This window comes from Mastacembelus armatus, chromosome 11 (assembly GCF_900324485.2).
Source record: "Mastacembelus armatus chromosome 11, fMasArm1.2, whole genome shotgun sequence".
Classification (NCBI taxonomy): domain Eukaryota; kingdom Metazoa; phylum Chordata; class Actinopteri; order Synbranchiformes; family Mastacembelidae; genus Mastacembelus; species Mastacembelus armatus.
Window position 1 is genome coordinate 11965376 of NC_046643.1, and position 26677 is coordinate 11992052.

General features: G+C 41.6%; 2 protein-coding genes across 6 annotated transcripts; both read right to left on the minus strand.

The window, feature by feature from the left end:
- Positions 1-137: 137 nt before the first annotated feature.
- On the minus strand, positions 138-17499 carry LOC113126367 (ankyrin repeat and IBR domain-containing protein 1-like). Of its 5 annotated transcripts, XM_026300346.1 has the most exons (22): positions 17290-17499; positions 14288-14626; positions 11524-11695; positions 11237-11368; positions 10329-10520; positions 9044-9161; positions 8725-8945; positions 8429-8517; positions 8180-8324; positions 7915-8075; positions 7624-7712; positions 7228-7358; positions 6941-7075; positions 6656-6742; positions 6469-6535; positions 5896-6041; positions 5387-5565; positions 5134-5185; positions 4888-4944; positions 4607-4730; positions 3011-4331; positions 138-2382 (listed from the first exon to the last, which is right to left on the minus strand). In XM_026300346.1, exons 2-22 carry the CDS (start codon positions 14473-14475, stop codon positions 2355-2357), a joined length of 3834 nt encoding a protein of 1277 aa, XP_026156131.1. In that variant the 5' UTR covers positions 14476-14626; positions 17290-17499; the 3' UTR covers positions 138-2354. The 5 variants fall into 5 exon arrangements, with proteins under 5 accessions (XP_026156131.1, XP_026156130.1, XP_026156127.1 ...); XM_026300345.1 differs by having other exon boundaries at positions 138-4328; XM_026300342.1 differs by having other exon boundaries at positions 138-4331.
- Positions 17500-18041: 542 nt separating this feature from the next.
- LOC113126965 (receptor-transporting protein 3-like) lies at positions 18042-20409 on the minus strand. Its single transcript, XM_026301127.2, has 3 exons — positions 20260-20409; positions 19685-19856; positions 18042-19225 (listed from the first exon to the last, which is right to left on the minus strand). Exons 1-3 carry the CDS (start codon positions 20273-20275, stop codon positions 18877-18879), a joined length of 537 nt encoding a protein of 178 aa, XP_026156912.1. The 5' UTR covers positions 20276-20409; the 3' UTR covers positions 18042-18876.
- Between the last annotated feature and the right edge of the window lie 6268 nt (positions 20410-26677).

Here is a 26677-nt window from a genome sequence, read left to right on the forward strand (position 1 = left end):
TCATAGCAACACACTTTCAGTTTGTTTTATTGAGAGTAAACTTTGCACTGACACTTTCACTTACAGTGTAGGCCACACATCAAACCGCTCTTATGGATCAACTGGGAATGTATCAAGTATAATCTATGACAGTGCAATTTGTTTTTTATTTTTTTATTTCTGAAGTTGTTTGTTGAGGGATCAATAAAATAGAAACATTATATAGGGGGCACAAAATGGCATAGGACCATTCCCTTGACACCATAAATCCAATTCATTAGTAAGAAAACAAAAAGTAAATAAAAGCAGCACTCATCAATCCTCTTCACGCTGCCTCACCAATTAGGGTTGGTGCACCCCGCATAAACAGCATGTGTGTGCAAATTAAAAGCACCCAGACTTAATGTTTATAATGTTGCACTGTGCAACCCAAAACAAAAGTGTGAGGGTGTGTTCATCAAGCTATTCCTCAAGGAACCAAGTCTGAAATTTTGTGGGCGACACCAGCTGCCTTCACATCTCAGTCGATTTTTGGAAATGTCATTGTCAGCAACTACACAGTACCTTCACAACACCTTCACACTTTGACGTTCAATACAGACAAGTGGTGTTAGTTTGGGGTTTTTGACACTCTAAAGACAAGATTTTCCTGTGAACCACTTTACTGCTTCACTTTAAACAATCTTCAAACTCAAACTACCAATTTTAAGTGATGCATTTTAATTGCATATCACATTCTGTAACACTTGTGAAGTCGAGGGAGACATTTTTGAAACATTTGTTTAACTTTCCATCAAAGTGAGATTGAAACGTTCCATTAATATCACTTCAGTTCCCAAAGCACCAACTCATACTTCAGCACACCAGGCAGTGTTTCATTCTATTGTAAACATTACAGCTGGGCAACAGTTTTAAGATACAGGCTGAATGAAAACCCAGGAATGCTACATCACATTTTAAAATCCTCATGAAATCAAAATGCCAACTTCATATAGAGAAAATTCAGATAAAGTGGTTCATTTTAGTGGAAATTCAAAAAGGGAAGATGAATACCCTTCATTAGCCTCAAAGCATTTCTCCTCCAGGGATAAGACAAAGGACAAACAATACTCGTGCATCACCCAGTGTATTATGGCAACAGCCAAAGTGGTGTGTTCTTCATTAACTTTCATTAGCTACTTTGCTTAGCATGTTTAAAAAGTAATGACACTAATAAATACCAACAAAGAAACAAATACAATCCAAACAGAAGGCGCATAGACCCAAAATTTCTGGTGTCAACAAGGAGAATTTTCATTTCTATAACAAAGAGTAAAGGAATTTTAAAAAGGGTGAATTACAGTAAAAATCCAACCCATTTCACATCTATCAACAGCAAACTGTACTAGTCATCAGTAGTGGAAGAGATATGATAAAAACAACAAAGCCTGCAAGTTATAAAACTTGACATTTTAAGACTTTTCATTTACAGTATTTTACACCTGCTGTGGCTCAGGTTCTATGTAAAATGCAAATCTCACAAACTGTCTTCACACATTCTTACCCTTCAACCACAGAATGCTTTTTGGTGAAAATTTAAACAGGTGCAGTAAAGGGCAATCCTAGTCATTATTTTGACTTGTACAAAAATAATATACCGTAGTGTAAAGTCAAACTTCTGTATGTGTACTCATTCTTACTCTATGCTTTCCAATTTGGACACTTTATTTGAAAATGCAGCACTGATTAAAATGCCATTTATGATAGAGGGGGGTTAGGTGAGAGTCTAAAACAGAAACTAAGAGTAGGGCATTTTGTGTTAAGTGTTTTGTGAAACTGTTGTGCAAACTGAGCCAAGGCAACTGTAAAATGCTGTAACATAAAACGTATGAATGAAAAAAGACAAAGGTAGAAAAATATATGGAATGGGCAGGAGATTGGTGCAGTGAGCAGGAACAACAGCAGGTTCACATCCCTCTCAAAACCAAGCACCCATAATGCTGAAGTGACTTTGAGGAAGACACACTGAATTCCTACCAGCTCTCAGGATGCTGTAGCTGAGCCTGACCTCTGACCTCCTTGCTGAGGGACAAAAGATATTTTAATTGTTACCGAGATAAAATCCAGACGTCATACTAACATGTTCCTGTTTACCCTGCAGAAAGGTGTACCCTTTTTCTTCACAGATTACTAAAAGTAAAGACCAGTAGTGTGTTGGCTCTCTAACAAAGCAGGCACAGTGTGCATGAAGGTCCAAAAATCAGAAATTAGGCCCCTCTGATTGTGCAGTACGCTGAACTAAGCTCCAAAGTTACAGTTATCATCATATTTGGCTCTCGGAGCTCTGAGCAGGCTCGTGGCTGGGTCGGTGTGGGCATATGAAGCAAGTTTGGATTTCAGCATGAACAGCACCAGAGCTTCGCCCTGAACGAACTGAGAAGACAAGTACAGGAAACAGGGAATAAATTAAATAAGAAAACAAAAAACGTGCAGCATTTAAGTGTTATGAGATCAGTAGCTTTCAATAGATGTACTCCGATTTAACACTCATTTGTTTTTTTAAGGACTGGCTGTGTGTTTTCTTTGTCAAAAGCGCTTAACAAAAAAAAAACAAACAAAAAAAACAAAAAACAAAAAAACTATGACATCATCTTTACTGGACAACGTCTGCAGGGCTTTATGTTGTCTTACTTACGGTATAATACAAACAGTAAACATCCCCCCAAACATCTACATCTTTCACTGAGGCATCGTTGTTATAGATTTTCCAAACAGTGCTTCTCTAGTTTTCCAGTCTTTGATTTTTTTTCCTCTTTCACTTACATCCCTCCCTTCTCTCCCTTCCTGTACTTAGATCAACTTTCAGTCCCTACTTCATCACACCAGATGTACTTGTTCCTCCCACTCCTCAGGTGATTGGTCCCCCTCTAACTGAAGGCCGAGGTCTAAATCTCTCTCTGTGGTCGGGGCAGTGTGTGTGGGGTTACTTCCACTTTGGGAGAGTGAGCATGAGTGTGTGTGTGCTTCGTCCAGCGACAGGTCAGCCACACACCCTGCGTCCACGTTCTCCTCACTACCATCTCTGTTTTCCAGTTCCAGAGTCCTGGGCCTTGATATCTTCAGGCCCTCAACACCCGCAGCACCTAGACGGGGACTCGCAGACCCTCTGTTCGCTTCTGCCTCGCCCTCCAGGGGCTGCCAGAGCAGGACGGGTGTCATGCCCCTTGAGGTCTGGCTCTCTGACTCAGTCTCAGTGTGTGTGTCAGGGGAAGAGTCAGTTTCTGTAGTTGGTGGCGAGGGGATAAGGGCTAGATTCTGCGGGTTGTTCTGGGGGTTGATGTTATTGTTGAACCAGACCATGATGTTGTCCAGCAGCTGGGCACTAGCTGTGGGGTCCAGGGCCTCCAGACTCTGAGGATCACTGGGAGTGAAAGGGCCCCCAGGAGGGATCACTGGTGAAAGCAGCATCTCCGGCTCGAGCTCTGGAGATGGGAGGCACAACTGGGCAGGGGGCTGGGGGTCTGGTTTGGATGGGCGTTCGAGGGCATAGGCGGCAGAACGCTCCTGAGTGTAAGCGCTACTAGGCTCTGAGCAGGGATTGTAAGAGCTGTCTGGTTTTGGGGTGCGGTCGTACGTGGCTGCGTGTTCACGATTATATGAACTAGGATGGGTGGGATTTTGGGTGCGTAGTGCGCAGGGGGCAGTGTGTTCAGCCTCAGCCAAATAAACACTGGAGGGGCAGTAACTCTGCTCTTTGTCATCATAGCGAGGGTCTGTGATGGTGATATGATCAAGCACATATGGATTTGTCAGTGCATTCTGGTCTTGTCTATGGCTGCGGTCGCTGTAAGCAGGTTCAGTGGTGTAAGGAGTAGTGAGGGTACTGGGGTTGTATGTGTGGTGTGAGCAGAGCTGCTCCTGGGTGTGTGTGTCCAGGTCGTAAGGAGTAGTTATGCTCCCCAGTTTCATAAGGCTGTCTCCCAGCTCGAGCAGCTCTGCACTGAGAGAGGGAGGTGGTGGAGGGAGGGGCAGGGTGTTGGCTGTGGGAGGCTGGGAGGTGGAGTCTGTCCTGTTAGGGGGGTGGGGAGGATCCAGGAGAGATGCTGGATAGGAAGGGCCTCTGGCTCCTGGAGGGCCTTCTGAGTTGAGAGAGTGCAATGCAACATCATCCAGGCCTTCTGCAGCACCCGGCCTCCTCTCCAGTCCATGCTCCAGCTGTGCCCTCCCCTCCATCCCTCTCTCCAGGGCCCCTTCCAGGCCTCGCTCTCTGCGGGACTCCTGGAGCGACAGCTGGATTGCCAGCAGGACATTCGGGTCATCTTCATCCAGAGAGCCCAGTGCTCTCCTACGGCTGTCACTCCTCTCTGGACCTTCTGGAACAGATAAATATCACATTAAAACAAGGACTGCTTCGTATAGCTTCATTTCCAATTGATCATGGTGATCAATGCCTCTGTTTGCTTTGACCTGATTCATGAAGCAATAAAGTAAAATCCCATTTGCTGCTTGCCTGATGTAGTGACAAGTCAAAATTTATAAATGCAGCCGGGGTATAGAGTTGGACTGGGATCTAGAGTTTCTTCAAATATATTGCTCAGTTTGCAAAAAACATCTTTATAAGAGGTATTAACCATTCTGTTCTCCAGACCTGTGTTGTCACTCCTCCTGCTGGTCTCTGGTGTGTTGCTGCTGCTTCTGAGGTTGTGCAGACTCAGCATGTCTCCTCTGCGCCGTGGCCTGTGTCTGCGGCGGTACTGGATGTCAGCATAATCCTGCAAAAGTTGATTTAAGCTGGGTTATTACAAAACCAACTCTAAATGCTGTGGTGCAAGCCTTATATTGAATCAAGCAAGTTCACAATCTTCAGCCCAAAAAACTGAATACAGTCCGTGCATCAGCACCAAGTGCCAAAGAACTATGGCGCATTACCTGTGAATGTCTCTCTCTTTGATCTGCAGCTCCCAGTACAGAGTGACGACTCCCCATCTTAACACACATAAGCGAACTATGTCAGCTGCAGCCACAGTCATGCATTCCTCATACAGAGGTAGATCATAAGCACACCAGCGTGGTTTTTAGGAAGTAGCATTAACTTAACGTAAACCAAAAAAACTTAGCAGAACTAAAAAGTTAGTGTTTTAGCATATGGTGTCAAAGCAGGAGTTATGTGTTCACCTCAGGGGAAGCAAAGCCGAGGTACTCCCAGTCCCATGATCCTCCAGGATAGCTGAAAACAAACAAGGATGTTTTTTCTCCTGTGACACACATGAGCTTAGCTCGACTTAACATTCACAATCTGTGTAGTTTATAAGCATACATTTACATCCATACTTTGTCTCCTGCCTGTGTCATCTCCATGCAGTTCAATTTGTTAAACTGAGCAAAGCACAACCTTGTGTTGTTTACGTATGAGTGAGTTTGTCCGTACTTCCTGCGGGGAGGCTCAGGAGAGTCGTTGGGAGCCACACCGCGGGCCACTGATGCCAGAAACTCCTGCCTCTTCTGCTGCACCAGGCGAGCTGCACTGATTATTTTGCGGCATGGCGTCCTCAGGTACGGCCGGTTGACCTTCTGGGCCAGATCCTCCACTACCATCTCCAGGTCAGTCTGGGAAGAAACAAAAACAACATACTAACTCTGATCAGAAATTCAAATTAAAAAGGGCATTTGTAGAGGTTATACTGAACTCATACTGCACTGCATACTACTAGTTGTAATTCCATTCATATTTGTGGTCCTCAAAGGACGACTGTGACATGGTTATTTACACACAGGCACATTTGTATTGTACATAAAAAAACAAAAGGTAATGTTCAGATTGCCACAGGATTTACTTCTAGTAATTTTTGCCAAGAGTTTAGCACCAGTAGGGTACATTTACCACAGAGGAGCATTAAGATCATGGGTAGGTCACTTGGCATATTTGTATTATGTTACCTGCATGAGCTCAAATATCTCTTTCTGGGTGCTGCCTTGCTGCAGGAAGAAGCCGTATGGGTAAGAGCACTTCAGTACGCGCCGCGTCTTTAGCAATTCGCTCACACCGTCCTCAATGAACCGTGTGTCTGGAGGAGTGCCTTCACCTGCACCAAAACATCACACACGAGCACACATGTAACAAACCTCTGCTGTATTGTATATACTTTGGAAAAAATAATAATACTGACAATAAAGACACTAAGTGCATTCTCTGTCATTCTTGTAGTAACAAGCACATTCTTCTACATTATACTATAGAAGGGAATAATGTGTTATGATTAAAAAAAAAAAAAAGCCAAAACACAGGCATATGTGTGGGTTTCTCTACATTGTCTGGAATACAAAGTAAATGTGTGTAACCTAAAAAATATAACTGAAGCTTATGTTTAAGTATTTAAGAGTAAAAGCACTGTCCTTTACAGAGAGAACCTTACAAGGAATTGATTTTCAGCAGACAAGCAGCTAACCCACACTCCATTCTAAAGCAGCTCTTCTCAACCACAGACTGAGATCACCATAGGGGAGACTTACGGCTAATGAAAGCTCGACTCAGCTGCTCCATCTTCTCTTTAGCTGTTTTCAGCAGCTTCTGCTCCAACTATCACAGACAGAAGGCACATCCAAAATACTGTGATCCTGAGATTTAAATGTATGGATTCTCTGGTATTCCAGAAATTCAAGTCAGAAAGGAATTATTGTGTGTGTCTTTGTATATTACCTTATAACTGTGTTCATGATTCTTGAAGCGAGTATAATAGTGCATGAAACGGTCCAGCTCCTGGAAACTTTTGTGCTTCTTTTCTGCCTGAATCAAAATACAACTTTAATTATGGCTTGGAGTATGTGTCTCTGTGTGTGTGCTGTAAAGCACATGCTGCACAGTAATTAATATATAATTATTATAATCAATACTATCTGACAGATGATATCATAGTAAACCTACAATTGTATGAGCATATCTGTGCATGTTCATAAGAGACTATGTGTTTTAGTGTGAGTGTACCTCTACAGTCATCTCCTTCGACTGCTCCTCCAGCTGTTGGATGACTTCGTAACGAGTACACCGGTAGTAGCCTCCTGTTGATGAGCTGTGCTTCTTCCACTCCTCCAGGCAGATCCAACAGAAATCATACTTACACTACAGGGAGAAACAAAATGAAGATTGTTTTACAACTTTACCTAAAACACAGCACACAGAGGGATAAAATGATTGGAAATATAAATAGTCAGTGACCAGACATTTTTATCTAAGCAAATGATGACACAGCTGAGAGAAATTAGTGTGTATACCTTGGCACACTGCATATGGTTGCAGCCCTCATTCTTCTGAATGGGTGACTTGCAGTTGGCACATGGTTTGGAGTTGGTCAGCAGCCACAGGCAGTTAGCAGCATCCTCATAAGCCTCGCTCACACCTGCCACTATGGGAGACACACAGTTAAGCAACATCTGAATTGTCCCACACCTGCTCTGCAATACACCCCCTAGCTCACACACATGCACACATTTGGCAACTATAATGACCTGCACACCTGCCACTCTGTTATAAAAACACAGACGCATCCTGGTAGGCCTTCCTCACAGCTGCTGTTGACTGCTTTGCTGTGCTGCCAGCTTGTTCAAGTGAAACTAAAATGGTTCCTTGTAACACTGAAAATTCCTGGAAACACAAAAAAACAGACTTACACTCTTCAGGCTTCATCTCTGTGACTTTCTGGAGCCAGTTCTTCCACATCTGACAGTCACATGGTTCATGGGCCTCACCAAGGCACTCCCTACAGGCAGGGAGGGTGATTAAACTACAGTGCACTGAGACAAAAGCAGTATAACAACTTGTCACTCTTACCTAGAAGGATAAGAGAGGGAGCTGCAAGATGTTAAATAGTTTCTTTTTTTTTCTTTTAGGTTGTGTTTAACATAATTGCAGGTGTGTATTGTTTAAACAGCACATGAACCAGGTGTGCTCAACCATAGTACCAGCAGAAGAGGTGACCCTTGCCACAGTCGACAGCTGGTGAGGGCAGTAAAGGGAAACCGTTTGGGTCACTGTCACCAGGGCCTGGTCGGGTTAGCCGCACCGCACGCTCACAGCGTGCTGCGGGACACCAGCGGATCGCAGGATTGTTCTCCACAAAGGCCTGGAGAAAGGGAGAGGAATGACAAAAAATAAAGAGGTGATTGACAAGTGACTGTTTATCTGTGGGGTGTCTAATGTTTCTTGGACTGTATGCTGTGTTTCCACCTTGATGTCAAACTGCAGGTATCGCTGGTCCATCTCTCTGGAAACCACACTCTCTATCACATGTACTGGCACCAACTGGTAGCATTCATAAGCCGGGCAGAAGATATTGTGTGCATCACCCTCCTGAATCTTAACATTGAGGAACCTGAGAACATGCACACAAATACAACACAATGAAAATGTAGCAGACACATAATAACATACCAAAGTATGCAGGAACATTTTGCACACACCAACACAAGGCCCTACCCCTCCCAGCAGGATCTGCAGAACTCATGGCCGCATGACATGTCCACTGGGTCCTCAAAGACGGAGATCGAGCAGAAACAGATTCCACACTGCAGGGAGACACCATACGCCATACACCATATGATAGTTTAATAAAACCTAGAATATTGACATATATATTTGTATTATATACTTGAAATTCTGTACTTCTTGTCACATCAGAGCAAAGAGTGGAAAGAAAAGATGTCAAAGATGTCCTATGACTCTTGATGCTGATGGAAGGCTAAAAACTCCAAGTTAAGTCATCAGTGTCTCACCATAGCCAGACCCTCCTCCCCAGGTGTGAGGCAACTGTCGGTGGGGGAGGTGAGGGTGAGTGTGAGGGGTGAGCGTGGGGTCCTGGGGGTTCGAGGTGAGGGTAGGGTGTCCCAAGCATTGAAGCCACTAGGAGGTGGGGTGGGCATGGCCACACCTGAGCGCTGACAGCAGCCCTCAGCATCTGACATCCAGGCCTCCAGAAGCTTTTCTCTGTCCCAGTCTGAGAAATCAAGGAGGTAAAACACAAGTTTAGAGAGTGCGAATCACACAGACCTGCTGTGAATGAACATTAGCATTCTCTAATTGACAAACACACACCATGTGCTCGAAGCAGGGCCTCAGCAGTGAAGAGAGGGGCTTGCAGCATGTCTGCAGTCTCCACAATCAGCATGTCCTTCAGCCTCCGCAGGTCCTGAAGTTTCAGTCCCTCATAAGGCTGAAAGGACAGAGTGGGAGAAATGTCAAACAAAGAAAATACACAGTGAGGAGCAGAGAAGAGAAAAACTCTCACAGAGGAAGTGAGGGCACAAATTTATGAAACAGAACGAAACAGAAGAAAAGCTATTAACCAAAAACATGAAAAGTATGAGACTGAGATATGTTTAAGTAAAAATGTGAGAAAAATGACTTTAGGATGATGGGCAGTGGGGGTAGTGGTGGGAAAGAGAGATTAAGTATTAGCATGGATTTGGCTGCAGGAAGGAAGATCAAACTGCTATCACCTGGCAGCAGCAGCTACTAGACGACTGTTCTGGTGCCCTCTGTTTAACTAGGACACCGAGAAACATGAGGTGACGTCTTTACATGTGTATTACTCTACCTCTAAGAACCAGTGACCTATCAGGTCAGAACTTTGTGAGAAAAGAAGGTATTTTGGCAACAAATTGGTGACAACATTAAGGTGAGTGGTAACAATTCTTGGGCTGCAGTGGTTACATACAAAAAAGATTCAAAATGTTGAGATATGTGAGAAATTTAATCGGCTCAGTGTATCCACAAATACAAGAGACACAGAGGACACAAGAAGGCTTGAGTCAGCAGCTACTTCAAATTGCTTGGCTGAACTCAAGCAAAAGCAAATGCTACACTCGATGAACATGAATGAATAATATAACATAAAACAACCTTGAAACACCGATAGCACAACTGGTCTCCAATTTTCTTTATTGTAGGTTTCCACCAATCTCTTCACAATATTCCTCCAGGGAGCTATGTATTAGGGCTGAAACTAATAAATATTTTTATTCACAATTTATCTGCTGGTTATTTTCTGGATTAACTGATCAATCACTTAGTCTATGAAACATGAAACACTAGCGGAATCCAATCATGGCAGCATCCAAAAGACCAAAGTGATGTCTTTAATGATTTGTAACAATTAGTTGCTGATGAATTTTCAATTATCAATGCGACTCATCTTTGCAGCTTTAGAATATATGTCTTTGGGAAGTTCCATTATCTACTGTATTCCCTGTGAAGTAAATGCATCAGATTTGCAACACTGACTAAGAACTGTGTCTTTAAAAAGCATAAAAATAAAACAATAATAAAAAAAAAAGTCTAGCCAGCAGGAAAACCCCAGATCTCGTAACTTCAGTCTCACCTCCTTGTATTGCAATAGGATGGTTTCACCATGTGCATCTGTGTTTGAGTGCTGAGCTGAAGAGGAGGAGAAAACCATCTGTGACTCCAGGCTAAGGGCCAACTCTGTGTGGTGATGCCGCTCAGCATGGTCACATGGCGTCAACTTGTCCTCATCCTCCACAAAAAGGTCTGCCTCGCTCTGGATTAGCAGCTAGAGAGAGGGGGCAAAGAGAAAACAAAAGAAATGGAAGAGAAATGGTACAATTGAGAGGAGTAAGAAATGCAAGGAACATGCGTCACAGGGCAACAAAAAGAAACAGGAGGAGGAAAAGTGTAAACAAATATGTGATGTAGAAAAAAGAAATATGAGAAGGATGGATGGATGGAGAAGGATAGGCAGGCAGTAACATGGAAGGAAAGGGAGAAAAATGAAAAATTAAGAGGAAGGAAGAAAGTGAGCAAAACAACAGGAGCCAAAAGGATGTTTTCGAAAAATGAATAAAGGATAAAAGGTGTACATGAAGGCAGAGGTGTGAATGAAGTTTATAAAAGATGTGAAGAGGAAAGAGGGAAGGGCACACACAGGTGGAGAGAAATGTGTTCAAACTTTTTATCTTATCTGACATTTTCTGGGTTGTTTTTCCTCAGGCTGTGCTCAATTCCATTTTCAATTCAGGACGTGTATTTTCTTATTCAAAAGCTGTAAAATCTCTAAAAACAAGGGAGCAAGCACTACTAGGATCTGACAATAAAGAAACACAAAGCTGATGCTCCTGATGCAGCGATAGGAACATTCCCGTCTACAGATTTTACTGGCTACAAAAGCTTTGCCAAATCCCACCTTAAACAATACCAACGGATCTGCCACACACAAATGGCAGATCATCCTAATGTGTGTGCCAGTGGCGTGCACACACTTTCTCTCACCTCCACACAGCTCTTCATGCCTGCAGCCGCAGCGTAGTGCAGGCAGGTGCTGTGGTGGTTGTCGGTGGCGTTGACATTAGCCTTCTCATACTGGCCTCCCTCCAGCCGTGCCCCAGTCCAGCTCAGGATCATCTGGCAGCACGGGAACCCGCAAACAGACACACACATACACAACATTATTTGTATGTCAACAGCAATAACTTTGTGCTATTCACTTTCCTTCGCACCAGCATGTAGTTGTATGTGTGTACTCCAAACTATATTTGTCTGTGCTAGGGTGTTTGTACCTGCAGGCAGTCTGCACGGCGCTGCTCATCCCTCTGTGGTCGGGCTAGCCGTGGCGACAGCGCTCCCTCTGGCAGCAGCAGGATCTGTGGGCCTTGGCACAGCACGTGGAGGCACGTCTCATTGTGCACATTTCGCTTGTTGGGGTTTCCCTCTTTGCTGAACAGGAAGGACCTACATGGTGTAGGCAAAAGAAGGGATTAAATAAAAAACGAGAAGGAATAAGAACAAAGCTAGAAGCTTAGAAGTACGATGGATTGAGGAGAAAGAAGTGACCGCAATAGAAAAAGGCTTAAGACAGAAACAGATGGAAGGAGTGGAGATGACAAACAAAGTACAATATTGAGAATTGTGAGATGCTGTAGGTAAAAAAAAGATGGTGGTTGGAGGGAGGGGAAACTACATTAGACTATTGGCAATTTCTGTTTAACATCTCAGAGATAATGGACATGCTGACTGGCAGACATACACATACACACACCCAGATGGTGATGGATGTGTCACTTGCACTGGAAGTCTGGCTGTGGTTGCAGTTGTGTTTGGTAAATAGTTTTTCTCTGCTCTTTGTCAAATCCGTCATTTACTGATGGGTTTTCCATTCTTTTATTTGGCTCCACCTATCCTGTTTATTCCTCTTCACGTTTCTCTCCATTTCCATTGTGCTAAAAACTGACGGAGCTGGATTTCTATCCTATACTTGCTATTTTCTCATTCTCCACAATGGCCTTTTGAATTGTCTTTCATTTTTCTTCTTTCTACATCATCATATGGCAGCTGCTTGTATGGGAGAAATTGGTTTCTTTGTCTGCTTCTCTAGTCCCTCTGCAGTTTGGACACAGCAGTGGCCCTTATTGAATTTGTGCATGAATGTTTCATTATTGCTCATCCCTTCAGTCTATTATTCCACTACTGTCATGCTCTTCCACTTTTGACCTTCTTATCCTGTCAGCCACAAGTCCCTGCAGCCTCCCCCTAACGACAGCATGCTGCCAATTTATGCACACAGCAATAATCACTAATTATTCCCCTCTCAACTACAACTCAGCACCCCCCACCTATACGCAAATACATACACACACAAAGCCTGATGTTCAATGATGGCATTAATATCAGTCTGCTAGAAACAGAAGGCTAGGAGACGTCATGTTTTGCACTCAGTGTCGTTTTGGCCACTAATATAGCGAGAACAGGAAATCCCAGGAAAACATAAACACAACTTTGAAGGGAAAACTTCAAATAAGCTTTACAACTTAGCTTCTTCAAACAACAGAAAATCCATTGTTCAGAATGATCAAAAAAGTCATAGTTGTTATTTACATATTTGTAAGACAGTGTAATCAGTTGTTCTGGAGGAAGGCGTCCACTTCCTGAAGTACGCCTACTTTTCCAGGAATGGGTTTACTTGAGATTTCCCAATTTGCACATCTCATGGGATTACCAGCCAATCCAACCCACATAGGCAATAGCGAATAAATATGAAGGAGATACATGTTATAAATAATCTGAAAAACAGACCCCGCATCCACCAGCCCACGCTCGTCCTCTATGAGTCGTTATTTTGTCTGCGATTTCTCAGTCGTCTATCTGCTTGTCTCTGCCCAATCGACATGTTGGAACAAACAAGAATTTCCTCTGATACTTATCAGGAGCAGAGCGCTGCGTTCCGCACGCCTCTCCGGCCCATTATAGGTTAGTAGGAAAAGGACACAAATAGCACACCAATTGATTCACTGTGTTATATTCACAAACTCGAACACATTAAGCAGTTGTGGAGTCACAGCCCCCCTTCCCCCCCTCCAAAACACCTGTGTACATACGTGCAGATGCACAGATAATTGAGTGGCCTTTTCAAACAGCTTCCTGTGACCCCCCGCCCCTCCCCTCCCCATAATCATGGAAAGAAAGCACAACAGAGGGGAAGAGTGTGATGAGGAGTAGGAGGTCTGGACGGCTATTGAGTCACTGAATCAGCTGTCTCAGTCATGGCCAGCAGCCTGATTATCCCTGCAGGGGGTAAAACCCTACACTGGTGTGTGGCTCTTTGTATATTCTTTAATTTGACACCTTTCACTGAGTTTGGGTTAGACTTGCGTTAGTGAGTCCCCTTTATTGTTTCTCTTGAGCCATTATAGAAGGGAAGGTGGGCTGTTGTCTAAGTGTAATTCCCTCAATGCAATTCACTAGTCTTTCATTAGAGCCTCTGTGTCTGCTAAGTGAACAGATCTTTTTCCACATCCAGTTTCCAGTTTGTAAAATACTGCAGGCTTTCTGTAAAAATCAGACCCTTAACTGTTCATATTTTGCGACTCAGGTGGTCATTCATTGGTCATTTTTGAAGCTGTAGTTTGCAGTTTTTAAACAAATGTACTCGTATATGTGTTGGTGAAGGCCAAACTGTGCCTGAGTGCCACTCTTCCTAAAAGCTAATGCATTTTTCCAGTGCATTTTCTCATCATTTACATAATCTGACAGTGCATGTGAGTGGCCTCTATGGACCTCTGTACAGTAAGTTGCCTTACTTGTCTTAAAAACACAATTATGAAAATGGTGACCCTCATAAATCTATTAAATCTGACATCCTGCTAATTGTTATTCAATTTAATATGACTCACTGGCTTTGTAACTGCGTTAGATAACTGCTTAACGACGTTAAAAACCACAGCCTCAAAAATGACTGTCAAATTCAATAGGATTCTCAAACAAATCCAAACTTAAAAAAAAAAAAAAAAAAAAAGATAAAAAAAAAGATAAAAAATTGGGTATTACCTGAGCAGACGTGTCATGGCGTGGCGGCAGACGTAGTGCAGGGGCGTATTGTGCTGGTACTGCTCTCCATATGATGCGTTTGGGTCCAGGCCATCCCTGAACTGAGGATTGCCCTCATACAGCTGCCAGGCCAGGGCCTCGTCGCCACTCACCAGGGCCTTGCGGAACTTGGTGGCTGTGTTGCCCATGGCTCCAAGCTAATACAGGGCTGCCTAAAGGGAGATGTGGCAGATGCCCGTCTGCCTGCCTGCCTACGCCTCCCCTCTCCTCCTCCTGTTCCTCCTCCCACGTTGACCACAGGTCACAACTTAGAGCAACATGGTTCAGCGTTTTCCTGCCCTGTAAGTAGGAAAAAGGGGGGAAAGACTGATTAGAGGAAAACAACAGTGGAAAGAGGGATACTGGAAGAGGAAAGAATAGAATGAGTCGAAAAAGATAGCAGGTGAAAGGAAGGAAAAATAAGAAAAAAATAACCATAGCCATAAGATGGGAATTGAAGATGTAGGGATAGAGATGGAAGGAGACAGAGGGAGACTCAATCAATGAGTCCATCCATCGATCAGCTGATGTGCAGCAGCGAAGATGTTATCTTACAGGAATAGAGGGGAAGACAGAGGGATGGATGAAAGAATCTAGAAAGACAGAGAGCTAATTATAAAGAAAGCAGGCGAGAGAGGAAGATTAATGACATCCAAGCCATCGATTTATTAGTCAGTTGATGAAACGCAGGGTCAATATTACCACAGCTGGCCACCGTGAGTCCAGTTGGGCTGCGTTTGTGAAGAATTTGCATATATTAGACTGTTTACATGCTTGTCTACAACTGGAGATATTAGAGTCTGTGTGTGTGTGTTAAACCATGCAACACTAATTCTCTAGGACAAAGCCAGTTTTACTTTGCCTTTCAGGCGCTAAAACACAGAGTCCAAAGAATCACAGCTATGGCTGCTACAGCTGAGTTTACTCTCCCAGCAACAGTTTCCACACCCCATGTAGATTCATGAGTTCTCATGATTCCATCTTCTGTCTCATCTTCCTATAAATTTTAAAGTTTACATTTTTATTTATATCACAAAACAATAAGACATGCATCACAAAAGTAATAACGGTGCAGTGAAAGGAAACAGATATGGGAAACAAACACCCATTCTTTCTTGTCACATATTACATATAATCACTATCTTTATCAGTGTGTTCTGCTTCATTTCCTTCAAGTCTTCCCAACCTCTCCCTCCTTCTTTCTCTCACAAACACATACACTATTACATCCTGTAATGAGTGGAGTCTGTGCATTGGTCTGTGTCTGTGTGTGTTGGGCTGTTGAGGGTATCATTACGGTCTTCATTCTATGGCCATCTGTCTGGCCCTCACAATGAGCCTCTTTTTAGCTGGGCTACAGTTGGCCGCTGGCTGGCCAGGCTCTGGAACATTTGAATAACGTGGTTGGCTGCTTCCCCTGTTGTACCTCCCATTTCTGAGCAGTGACAGACAGGGACACAGACAGAGGAAAACACACTGACAGACAGAGACATACGGGCTGCACTGAAGCTGCTACCGCCGGCGACTTACAGCCAAGAGTCTGTAAGTTCTGCTCCTGTGATGAATGCGCTAGACTGGAGCTTGTTTCTGGGTTTGTGTATATCTGGAGGGGTGGTGTTGGGGGTTACTGCAGTTAATAGGTCAGTCTGTCTGCTTGGCTCTCTGTTTTGTGCACACTGGTTTTACTTCCAGTTCACTTCACTCTTATGTGTATCACCAGTCTGTCTCTTTCTCCCTGATACTAAATAAGGACAGGAAGTATGGACATGGAGAAACTTTGGAATTCCAGGGATCGTAAGTCCTGCTGCCTGCACTTGGCAGCGACAGGGCAATTATGCACTATTACGAAAGCTCTCTGAGCCGACACGTCATTCAGTGGCCGGGTGGAGTGAAGCTTAAGGAGGTTTTTCACTCCCTTTTCACTTGACACTTGTCTTATTAATCCTAAATCCTGCCAGGAACCGAAGAGCACTAATGAGTTATGTTGAAAAAATTAACAGCAGTAAGTTCCACTCATGCAACAGGTCCACACAAAACAGAACCCTCTTAACACGCATGGTATTCCCCATTTTTGGCTATGTGTAAAATATAATGACTCATAAGCTCAAGAATCCCAAACACATGAATCCCATGTGGAAATACTGCCTGATTATTATGTCACAGCAAAAAAAAAAAAAGTCTAACAGCCTATTAGATTTGAGGACTTTTGTCAAGCATCAGTTTTCACAGTCCAGCTATGATCAGCTGCTGGCTGTTGATTGACTATACTTAAAGAATACAAGACCAGAAAACATTCAGCTCTACCTGGCAACCTGGCTTTTAAAGTGAAATCTACAGTGACCACTGTGTTGCTGACATCTTTAAAAAACACACCCAGTTTAACTGCAGTTATCAAAACTCCCTGTCAGCTGATGCACATCAAATCAAACACCTCATGACTGGATCATGCCTGTTTATAAACAACTGGAGGAAAAGTCATAACGAGCTACAGTGCAACTTACTTCCACCATCCACTTCGGCAAAATTAGCTGGGTCACCGTGTTTCGGCTAAATATTGAGGTCAGACCTCGTGTGGTTATCCTCGAAGTATGTCAGCATGAAATGGAGCGTAAAACAAACAGCAGCCGACTTCTGTCTGCATGCTTGTGTCCGTGCGGCCCCTCGGTTAAAGATCCTTTGTTCAACGCGCTGACACTCGGTGTGAATTACTAACCCAGCCGGAAAGCGACCGGTGGGGGGTAGGTTGTCCTGAATTCCGCCGATAAATCATTTTACTGTGGGTGCTATCGTTTCTCCGGACTGTGACGGCACCGTGGGAACGCGTTAACACCCAAAGCAGCCTTCCTACCTGCTGTTACCGGAGCTAGCAAACCGTCTCCCCCTCTCGGGTTTACATTAGCGCGTTAGCCTCAAGTACCTAACGTTAACGTTTCCCTACATCAGCTCTCCGCCGTTTTACTTACACGGTCGTTTCACTTGGTCACTAGTCGCACATTTCGAAACATGTGTGAACCGAGGGCCATTATCTTCTCACTGTCATTCGCATCCCCGGCTGCTTTTCCGCTGTACCATCCTCTCTGCCACCGGAGCCGGTGGGGACGATGATGATGCTGCTGCGAGCGGAGGGGCGAGACTGACCGGATCGCTATCAGTATGTTGATGTTGCTGCCAAAGAGAAAAGACCACTACGCATGCTCGGCACCAACTGTCACACTGGAGGAGTCTCACCTGATTGGTCGGTTGCCTGGTTTCGCTGGGTGGTCGTGGGATATGGAGTCCCAAACAGTTCAATCTCAAATACATGGAAACACTTTCTGAAGCCTAAAGGATTGATTCATTCAAATTTATAGCCCAGTTCTGCATTAATTTATGCAGAGTTCAGTCTGATTTTAATCCCTAAAATCAGAGGTCACAGTAATTCCAGTATCCAGTGACATTATAAGATGTGTAATTATGAAATAAAAAGCAACATATCATCATTGATTGAGAAATTTTCCTAATGACATAAAATAAACAGCAATAAAAGTGGTGAAAAAGAATCATAATAAGAAGTTACATTTTAATTTATTCATTAATATTGTTCATTTTAGATCTCCATATAGACACAACTGCTTTTTTGTAGCTTTTTCTGAACATAAACCTAATACTTTAGGAAATGAATAACTAGTGAGACAACTTATTTTATTTACTTATTTATTTTTTTTGACAAATGTAAATAAATTTTTAATGGCACTAGGTAGCCATAAGATTCTCTTTTGCATATCAGATCTTAATCAGCAAAGTAACTATAACTATATCATGTAAATATAGTGATAAAAAAGTACATTTACCTCTGGACCTTAGTGAACAGAAGTATAAAGCTGAACAAAATAGAAATAAAAGTATGACTGAGTAAATGCAAATAGTCGCATTCCTTCTCTTAAATTGGCATAACAACCAAGACAAAACAACATGTGGTCAGCTTTTACACTTCATCAATAGTAACACCACATACAAACTGATATATTTACTCTAATATATTATTGGTCCTGCATATATAATTATTATAAACAGAATTAGCCTACATAAATGCCTAGTTAGTGAACTTAAGTGAACTGGAAAGGAGCATCTCTGCCAATGTCAGTCTTTCTGAATCTTTCTTTATATCGCTCTCTCACACAGACACAGACACACACACACACAAACACAAATTAGTTTCCATTCCGTTTTTTTTTTTCTATACATGGGGACTAGAGACTAACCCCAATCCTCACCTTAATCTTACCCTAACTTTAAACAAGTCATCTCTTTAAAATTCAGTGATTGACATGGTAGGCACCTGGATTTTGTCCCCACAAAGAAGCCAAGGCATTATGTGTCATTGTGAAGATAGGTTTCTGTCTCCAGTATGTCGCAAAAACATGGTACACATGTACTTATGTCTTTGTGAGGACACTCATTGATATAATGACAAAATGTTCTCACGTTGCCAAAATATTCTCTCTGAAGGAATTATGGTGAAAATGGTCTTCACAAGGGAGTAAGTATTAGTACACACACACGTTCACTTTCTATTGCTCATCCTGACAACAAATGCCCAAAATGCAGGCTTCACACAGGCCCGCTTCATGGGGTTTGGTCCACACTTTGGTAGAGCATGTTGATGAGCCATCATCATCATCATCCTCCTCCTCTTCGTTGTAGCAGTTCTTCCGGATTTTGCCAAACAGCCTGAGCAAGGCGTGTTCAACCTCTTTCTTGGAAAAACCAGGGAGATCAAATTCATCATCTTGGCAATGACGACAGGACTGTCCAAAGGGCCGCATGATCACCGTCCCCCGGCCTCTCTGCAGCCGGTAACGGAACAACACCACCACCCGTGCTGAAGGCCATGTCCTGTAGCAGGAATCACAGCGAAAACTGTGGGAAAATAAAAAGACAACAGTCAGAGGCACAGAGGTATTCTCAAGTCTACATCTATCCATATAAACTATGTTTTTGAAATTAAGCTTCTCTCTTTTCAGTGCAAAAGGGTCTGTTTTTGGTATAACCTATCTTGTACACTTCTGAGTTGTCATAAAGCAGGATGTGGTTTCCACTTTAACCAGGGGTGCAATACCATGTTTTGCCACAAAATGGCACTGTTTTACTACCACACATAACCTGCTCCCAGTCACGCAATTATTTCATCATAGCACCGGCCACAAAGAGAAAAACTACATAAAATACAGTCTGAATTTTTCACCATGATACTTTATCAATATACAGCAATAATGTGTAAATGGTGTAAATGTACATTTGCATGTTTGTTGGATATACATATTGTACACCCTTCCAAAACCTAAATAAAGAAAAAGAAAAAGAATATACATCACATACTTTCCACGAGCACAGTGGGCATAGATCTTCCACCCTTTCTTCCTCTCCTCCTTGGTCACTACGTCTGTCTGGCTGTAGTTAAAATTCAGAGTCCACTGGTCTCCATAGTCCAGCTCATTGTCATCGTACAGCAACTCACTGAAAGTGTCCAACCACAATGAAGGAATCCATTCTACAAAAAAAGAGGTGAAAAATGCAAGTCACTGTGTTAGCTTTCCAACCGAGAACAAAATAATAACACTATACAAATCAGGTCTCTGCATGGCCCGAACACTGAAAAAAAAAAAAACAACTCACTTCCTGGAGCAAATGATTATCATGTAGAAGAAACTAAAAGAAAGCTTCAAATTATTAAAGAAAGAAAAAAAGAAAAGAAAAAAGAATGTTTCTTTTTGTCTGACTTTTGCAAAGAAGTGCCACATCCTTTATTCAGCTTTTGGAATCAAAAATTCAGACTTGGCACAATCAATGCTGTAAGTATAACCACTGATAAACGCTGCAATAACGACGCAAAAACAAACCATCTCACCAAATTCAAAAGCACATTGACATATAAAAACAGTGTTATATGTTACCTGTCGATCTGCTCATGGTGCTCGTTGATAGGATCAACCTGGACCTGAAGAGTTTCTTGGAAGACGAGCTTAAACGACGTTTGTGATTTTAATGTCTCTCTGCACGCAGCGTCTCTATTTATTGACCGTCCCAACAGCTGTTAGTCAGGAAATTGAAACTTAACATCACAGTTTCACTTTCCATCTTGTCACTTCAAGCGTGTGATGTAGAGCAAATAAACATCACGAGTAACACTCTGCTACGCAGTTAAGGGGATTTTTTTTTTTTTTTTTTTTTTTTTTTTTGAGCCATTGGTAGTTAGCGTTGTTATTACGCAGCAGCCACCATACATGAAACCATAAAACCGAGAAAAGTATATCACATAAAATATAACTTAATTTAGCAATAATTACTGTATAAACTTTCAATCAGTTGGTAAAAAAAAAAAAAATCCTCTTTACCTCCAATCATAAAGTTGATAAAGTATTTTACTCTTCTTTGACTTCTTTTATTTGAGCTCCCTTGTTTTACATTTATTTACATATATTAAAAGAAAACCTATTTAACATTTGCACCAAGTGATATGCTCATTTTCCTTACCTCGTTTCCATTTTCCCTGAGGTTTGCAAAGAGATGGGTGAGTTTATCTATGACCACGTCTTGTAATAACAGATGCAGATGTTGTTCAGGTCGGTAGGGGGCAGCATAAGTCAACAGATTGTTTCCCACGAATACTAGAGCTCGATTGAATGTAAGTGCATTGCAGTTGAACACAAGGGTGGCACCTTTTCATGCGCAGTAGAAGCAAATACTTTATGGAGTCTTGAGATTTTCCACAAGCCACTGCCTGTTTCTTAGAAGTAGGCTAACTGGATCCACTTTCCAATACAATAAGTCAATGCACTTTTAATTTGGTGCTGGTAAGTGGTGAGCCTCTGCAAACAATTACATCTGTAGCCTAGATGATCAACTTTGCCATGTAAGAAAACTATCAATGATATTGAGGTTAAAATAGTTTAATTGATAATCTGCACTATATGCTGTTTTCATATATCCCAGATATATTTACTTGTACAACATATAAAAATTTAGCTGGTGGTGCTGTTGTGTTATACTGAAAAGTGTTTAGTCTATCCTCACTAATGGGGAGGGCAAAACAGTAGGCGCACCTATCAGTATTTAACAGCAAATGACATCCTGCAGTGTTGAAACAACACCTTAGTATAACAGCTTCAACAAAAACTCAACACGATGACTTCAGTGAAGGTAGCATTTATTATAGGAATGCTGGATTATACCACCTTAATTTTAAGTTGGCACTCTTTGTCAATGTGTCCTGTTAAGGTGACTGATATTCATCTTTGCACTAATGCATATTTACCCTTCTATCAGTCTGATCCACCTGCTGAGCTGCAAATCTTTCTTGCCACCTGCATTTGCCATTAAATTAAAGCCCTCAGGGTGTTGGTGGAAACAATAATCTGTGTCATCTTTCTATATTAAAAAAGGGCAAAACTCTTTTTGATCTCTTGCTTTCTTCTTTAGCCATATGTTTGAAGTTATTTTCACACCTAAACCTGATAGTACTTTATTCAATATACCTAAAAAACATACATGGATAAAAAGTCACCATATTATGTTTTAACTTCCTGTAAGAATTAGGAGTGGTCAATGAGGTCCTGGAGTACAGCCATCCTGTCTGCTAAAGAGTAAAGTAAAGCTCTAGTCCAAAGGTAAAGACCAAGCCTTCACTGTGGTGTCTATAATCTGTGACAACCCGCATCATGGTTTGATGAAACCCTTGTTTCTTCAGACTTGTATCCTAACTGTAAAAGTATGCACTGTGTTTCCTGAAAAATGATTACTGTCATTTCATGAGTGGCAATAATAGCATCAAAATGACAACACCTGTTACAGGTATGTACTGACGCCATTCTGTCATTTTATCCCTGTCTCAAACACATACCGGACACACTTACATGCTGCTCACTAAATACCTTGCATGCGCTGTGGGGACTTTCCTTCCACCTGAGCTGTTTAAGGTTCCTAACGATGCCCCACCCAGTACTAAAAACTGATTGACAAGGTCTCATGACACACACACGTACACTTTGTAACACTACATGCATGTCAGGCTCATAAATCTCATTTAGAAGTACCTGAAAGTGTCGTCTGTTGTAAAAACACCAGTATTGATGTAGTCACATTCCTTAGTTAGTTAGTAAACAAACTTTATTCATCATTAACAGGAATTGAATAGATTTATTTTGTTTTCTAGTGGAAAAAAGAAGAATCAGACGATGCAGACTAGCATGAAATATCAGTTTATGTACATACATATTCAATAAAACCACAACAGTCAAATCCATACACAGACACACATACATACATAGCCACTCAACTAGTATATAGTGTTAAAGTGGACCAGCGTGCACCTTTCCTCCCCGGCACAGTGGTGTAAATATGACCTCAATGCTTAAGGCTCTAGAGAGTCACCTTATACTCAGGTGTGACATTACAGCGTGAGAAAAGCATGCTGGGAAAGCTCAGAGGGCCACAGAGATGAAGGCTCCACACAGGGGGTAGAAGCAGAGAAAAAAAAGAGAGAAGGGCACACTCAGTGTAACAGTAACCTCTTTGTATCACCTTTCTACAGCACTGAAGTCAATTTTCATTGATCCACGTAAATGGTGATTAAATCAGCCATGGAACAAATGTTAGGAACATGCACCAAATGAATTCAAGTGGAGGGAAACAGACAGTGTTAAAATACAACACAAAGGACTGTTAGCATTGTCTGCACTATAACTGAAAGAAGACAATTTGTAACCTGATTCACGATTCACTTCTTTTTTTTTTTTACAGAATCCTCCTGATTTTTGCTCATTTCTACAATATCTTTCATGTCATCTAACTGATTTGTCCTTAGGACCATTTTTGAAGCTTTACCTTTGTGGTGCTGTAGAACTGTATTGTGTTATGTTGACAGGTGTTTCAAGTATTGTCAAATATTAGAAGCACAATACATGCTTTAATATTACAGCAGGCCACATTAGATTTCATCAGTTGAAGTTAGCTTGGTCTACATAATTTGACATGGACTGTATAATAGCATTACACTAACATGACAGTACAAACAACGTAGCAAGTTCGTTCTTGAAGTTGACACAACAATTTGCCACACACTTCATTGTTAGCTGTTCTGCAGCTGAGCTCTTCTTTGATCGTATTGCATGACCTTCCACAATATTAAGGTTGAGAATTAATGAACCATGTGGTAAGATTCCATCTTAATAATGAAAACTAATAGCTGAAAGATTAAAATTTGAGCTTCCACAGTTTCAGGGCGGCTGTGTAAGCTTTATTTTATGTAGAAAATTGTGGGCTCACAACATAACTTTTTTACTAACTAATTATTATAATTCCATAAATGTGTTTGTATAATAGCAGCTCGATTATATTTCATTATTGTAATAATAAACCATTATTGTTATAGGAAAAGTTCAGCATTTTTAAAAATACATTGGTTTGTTAATAAGAGGCTACTACAGCAAACAGCCAGTTAGCTTAGCTTAGCATAAGACTTGAAAAGAAGAGGAAACAGCCTGACTAAAAGTAACAAAATCCCCCTTCTAAGCTTAGTAAGTAACACACTGATAACATGTACTTGTTTAATCCACACAATCCACATTGTGGATTTATTGGTAATAATTTGCTGGACTATTTCATTCAGTGGCTTCCTAGTGGCTCCACTCATTTCCCGGCAGCCCCACATTGATGAAAAACCACAATATGGTGTTTTTACATGTTGGGATTTGTACAGATTAATTAGTGGATTAGATGACAGATTAATGGCAGATGATTACAAAAGTGCATGAGAGGTCACTGATTTGTTTGATGGGCATAAAGTGATTTATTATAGCACTGGACAGTGTTCTCAAACTATCATCAATCCATGAAATTAGGAAATGACTAATGTGAAACTGATGTAAATTTAAAGGTACAGAGACTTAGAGAATTTGACAAGGAGCTTTAAGGGTTTGATAGATTACACATTTAGTAAAGCAGTCAGTGTTTTCTACACATCTCTACAGTTTGAGCCCTACATGTATATAACTGCTCCAAGGTCAACATAGACCTCTAACAAACATCAATAAAACCTGTTTGAATTGAGTCTCATAGAAAGCACACTCCTCAGCCCGGTATGCTGAAGTGCAGGCCAGGATTTAGCTTCTGCCTGAACTCCGCCTGGACCTGTATACCTGTTCAATGGCTGCCAGATGACTCAGCGAGGGAGGAGAAAGGGGAGAGAGTGAGGACAAACCAGGAAGATACAGAGAGGAGGGGGGGAGGGGGGCAAGATAGGGAGAAAGAGGTTGGGTGTGGTAAGATGCCTTTAGCACATTCCTTGGAGCTGCCGCGCCCTGAGTTTCTGTGTCTGTATACCTGCTAGTGTTTGTTACCAGAGCTTGTTCATGTAAGCAGACACTTGGGCAACTTTCTCTCTTCATACTTCTCTCATTAGATATTATTCTACACACAAAATTCAATAGTAATTTTTATTGCACAGTGGCATAGTCTACTTTTGATACACAACTGTGTGCAAACACTCAACTGACACGTCATATCTCTGTGCAATTGCACAGTTGCATAGGTTGAAAAAGAGTAAATACACATGGCTCCAACAGTGTGCGTGTGCATGTGTGTGTGTGTATAAGGGCTTAATGGGCCATGGGTGCTCAGGCAGACATTCAAACAGGGGCCACGCCTTTAGAAGCAGAACTGAACACCAAGTCATTACTCATATGTGTGTGTGTGTTGCTATCTAGCTAGCTGTTTAGTCTGACAGACATGTTTCAGAACAAAGGACGGCTCATAAACTGGAATATATGTTTACCTGATGTGATGATTGCTGGTGTCTTTGTATACAAGTGGCCCACAGTTGAAGGAGACTGAAAATGAATAAGAAAAGTACTACAAAGTAAATGATGAAAGAGCGTGAAATAGATACATGTTTGAGAACGAAGCTGTTTTATTCACATTAATAAGTATTGGAGCAAGCTGAAAAATGAATTTACATATTAAATAATCATTTAATAATCATTCAATCTACTAAATCCAACACTGCTTACAAATCATGTTTTATGTGCATGCATGGGGACAAAACATGACACTGGACCCACTTGACCTGCACTGTTGCCTATATGGCTTTTACCAACAGGTGTCCCAAATCCAGCTGGTATTACAGAAGAAAGAAGTGAGCCATGCAGCCTGCAGCAAGGAGTCTGTCTTTACAGAGAATGCACACAGAGCTTAAAAAGGACAGTCTGCTGATTCAGCAGAGTTTTTTGCAATAGAGAAAAACAATGTGTGACTCAGTTACACAATGTTTCAGATGGGAATATGATTTCCTTGTTGAACTTGGGGCTTTAAAGTAAATTTTTAATATGGAGGTGGGGGAGATGGTTGGGGGTTTCATAGACACAAGTGGCGATTACAGATTTATGGAAATGCTAAAATAGTCAAATTAAACAAACAGAACCACTATAATGTCAATTGTACAGGCATATAGGCTACATGTAAAGTTAGCTTACATTAGCTTATATTACTCACCATAGGGTACTGATCATTCTGGAAAAAAATTAGTCTGCAAAACTGTGCAGTGAAATTTATTGCTAGTAAGTTATGCTTTTTTTGTAAAAGGTAAATTGTGCTATTCATACTTTCACAAATTACACAGTGTATAGTATTTAAATGGTGTACAGTATTTAAACCTGGTACCCAGATTTTGCCAGCCTGCCAATGATTTAATACTTAAATACATATTAATACTTTACTTATGCAGATTTTACTTACTACGTTGTAGCATATTTGCTATTTGCTAATACTTAGTCATATGCAACAATATTGCATTCAAAGTGCACTTTTTTTCTGTGTACCTGAATGACAATAAAGCATCTTTCTTTCTATCTATCTATCTATCTATCTATCTATCTATCTATCTATCTATCTAATGAAAGCTTTATTTTCAACTCATTCATTTACATGGGGTTGACATTTAGTTTCTCTGGGACTAATAGAGCTACATTATTCATTTAAGCAGTGCTCACATTACCTTTTAGTCAATATTAGGTGCAAAACGACCAACCAAACCAAGTGAAAAACACTGCAAAGACAAAAACCGTGTGAAGAGTCAAAGCAAGACAGATGAACTATAGCCTTTTATTTGGCTGGCTGTTGGCCCAAGTTGGCACATACTAAGAAAAGAAGCGAGGGTAACAGAATTTTGAGCAGGAATTGGGAGAAAACAACTCCTCTTCATTGTGAAGATTAGACTATACACTAAGCAGCCAAGAGATAAAGGGCAGAACTTTTGAAATATGCCAATGAGTGTGTACTTCCAATGGCTGTGTGCTGCCAGTGATCAACGACTTTGGG

Coding starts and splice junctions, on each gene's coding strand:
- LOC113126367 (XM_026300342.1), bottom strand. CDS start 14,475: ATGGGCAACACAGCCACCAAGTTCCGCAAGGCCCTGGTGAGTGGCGAC. Junction 11,369..11,523: donor GCCGTGCAGACTGCCTGCAG/GTACAAACACCC, acceptor CCGTGCTGCCAG/ATGATCCTGAGCTGGACTGG. Junction 7,359..7,623: donor AGAGATGAAGCCTGAAGAGT/GTAAGTCTGTTT, acceptor TGTCTCCCATAG/TGGCAGGTGTGAGCGAGGCT.
- LOC113126965 (XM_026301127.2), bottom strand. Junction 19,226..19,684: donor GCCCACTGTGCTCGTGGAAA/GTATGTGATGTA, acceptor ATTTTCCCACAG/TTTTCGCTGTGATTCCTGCT.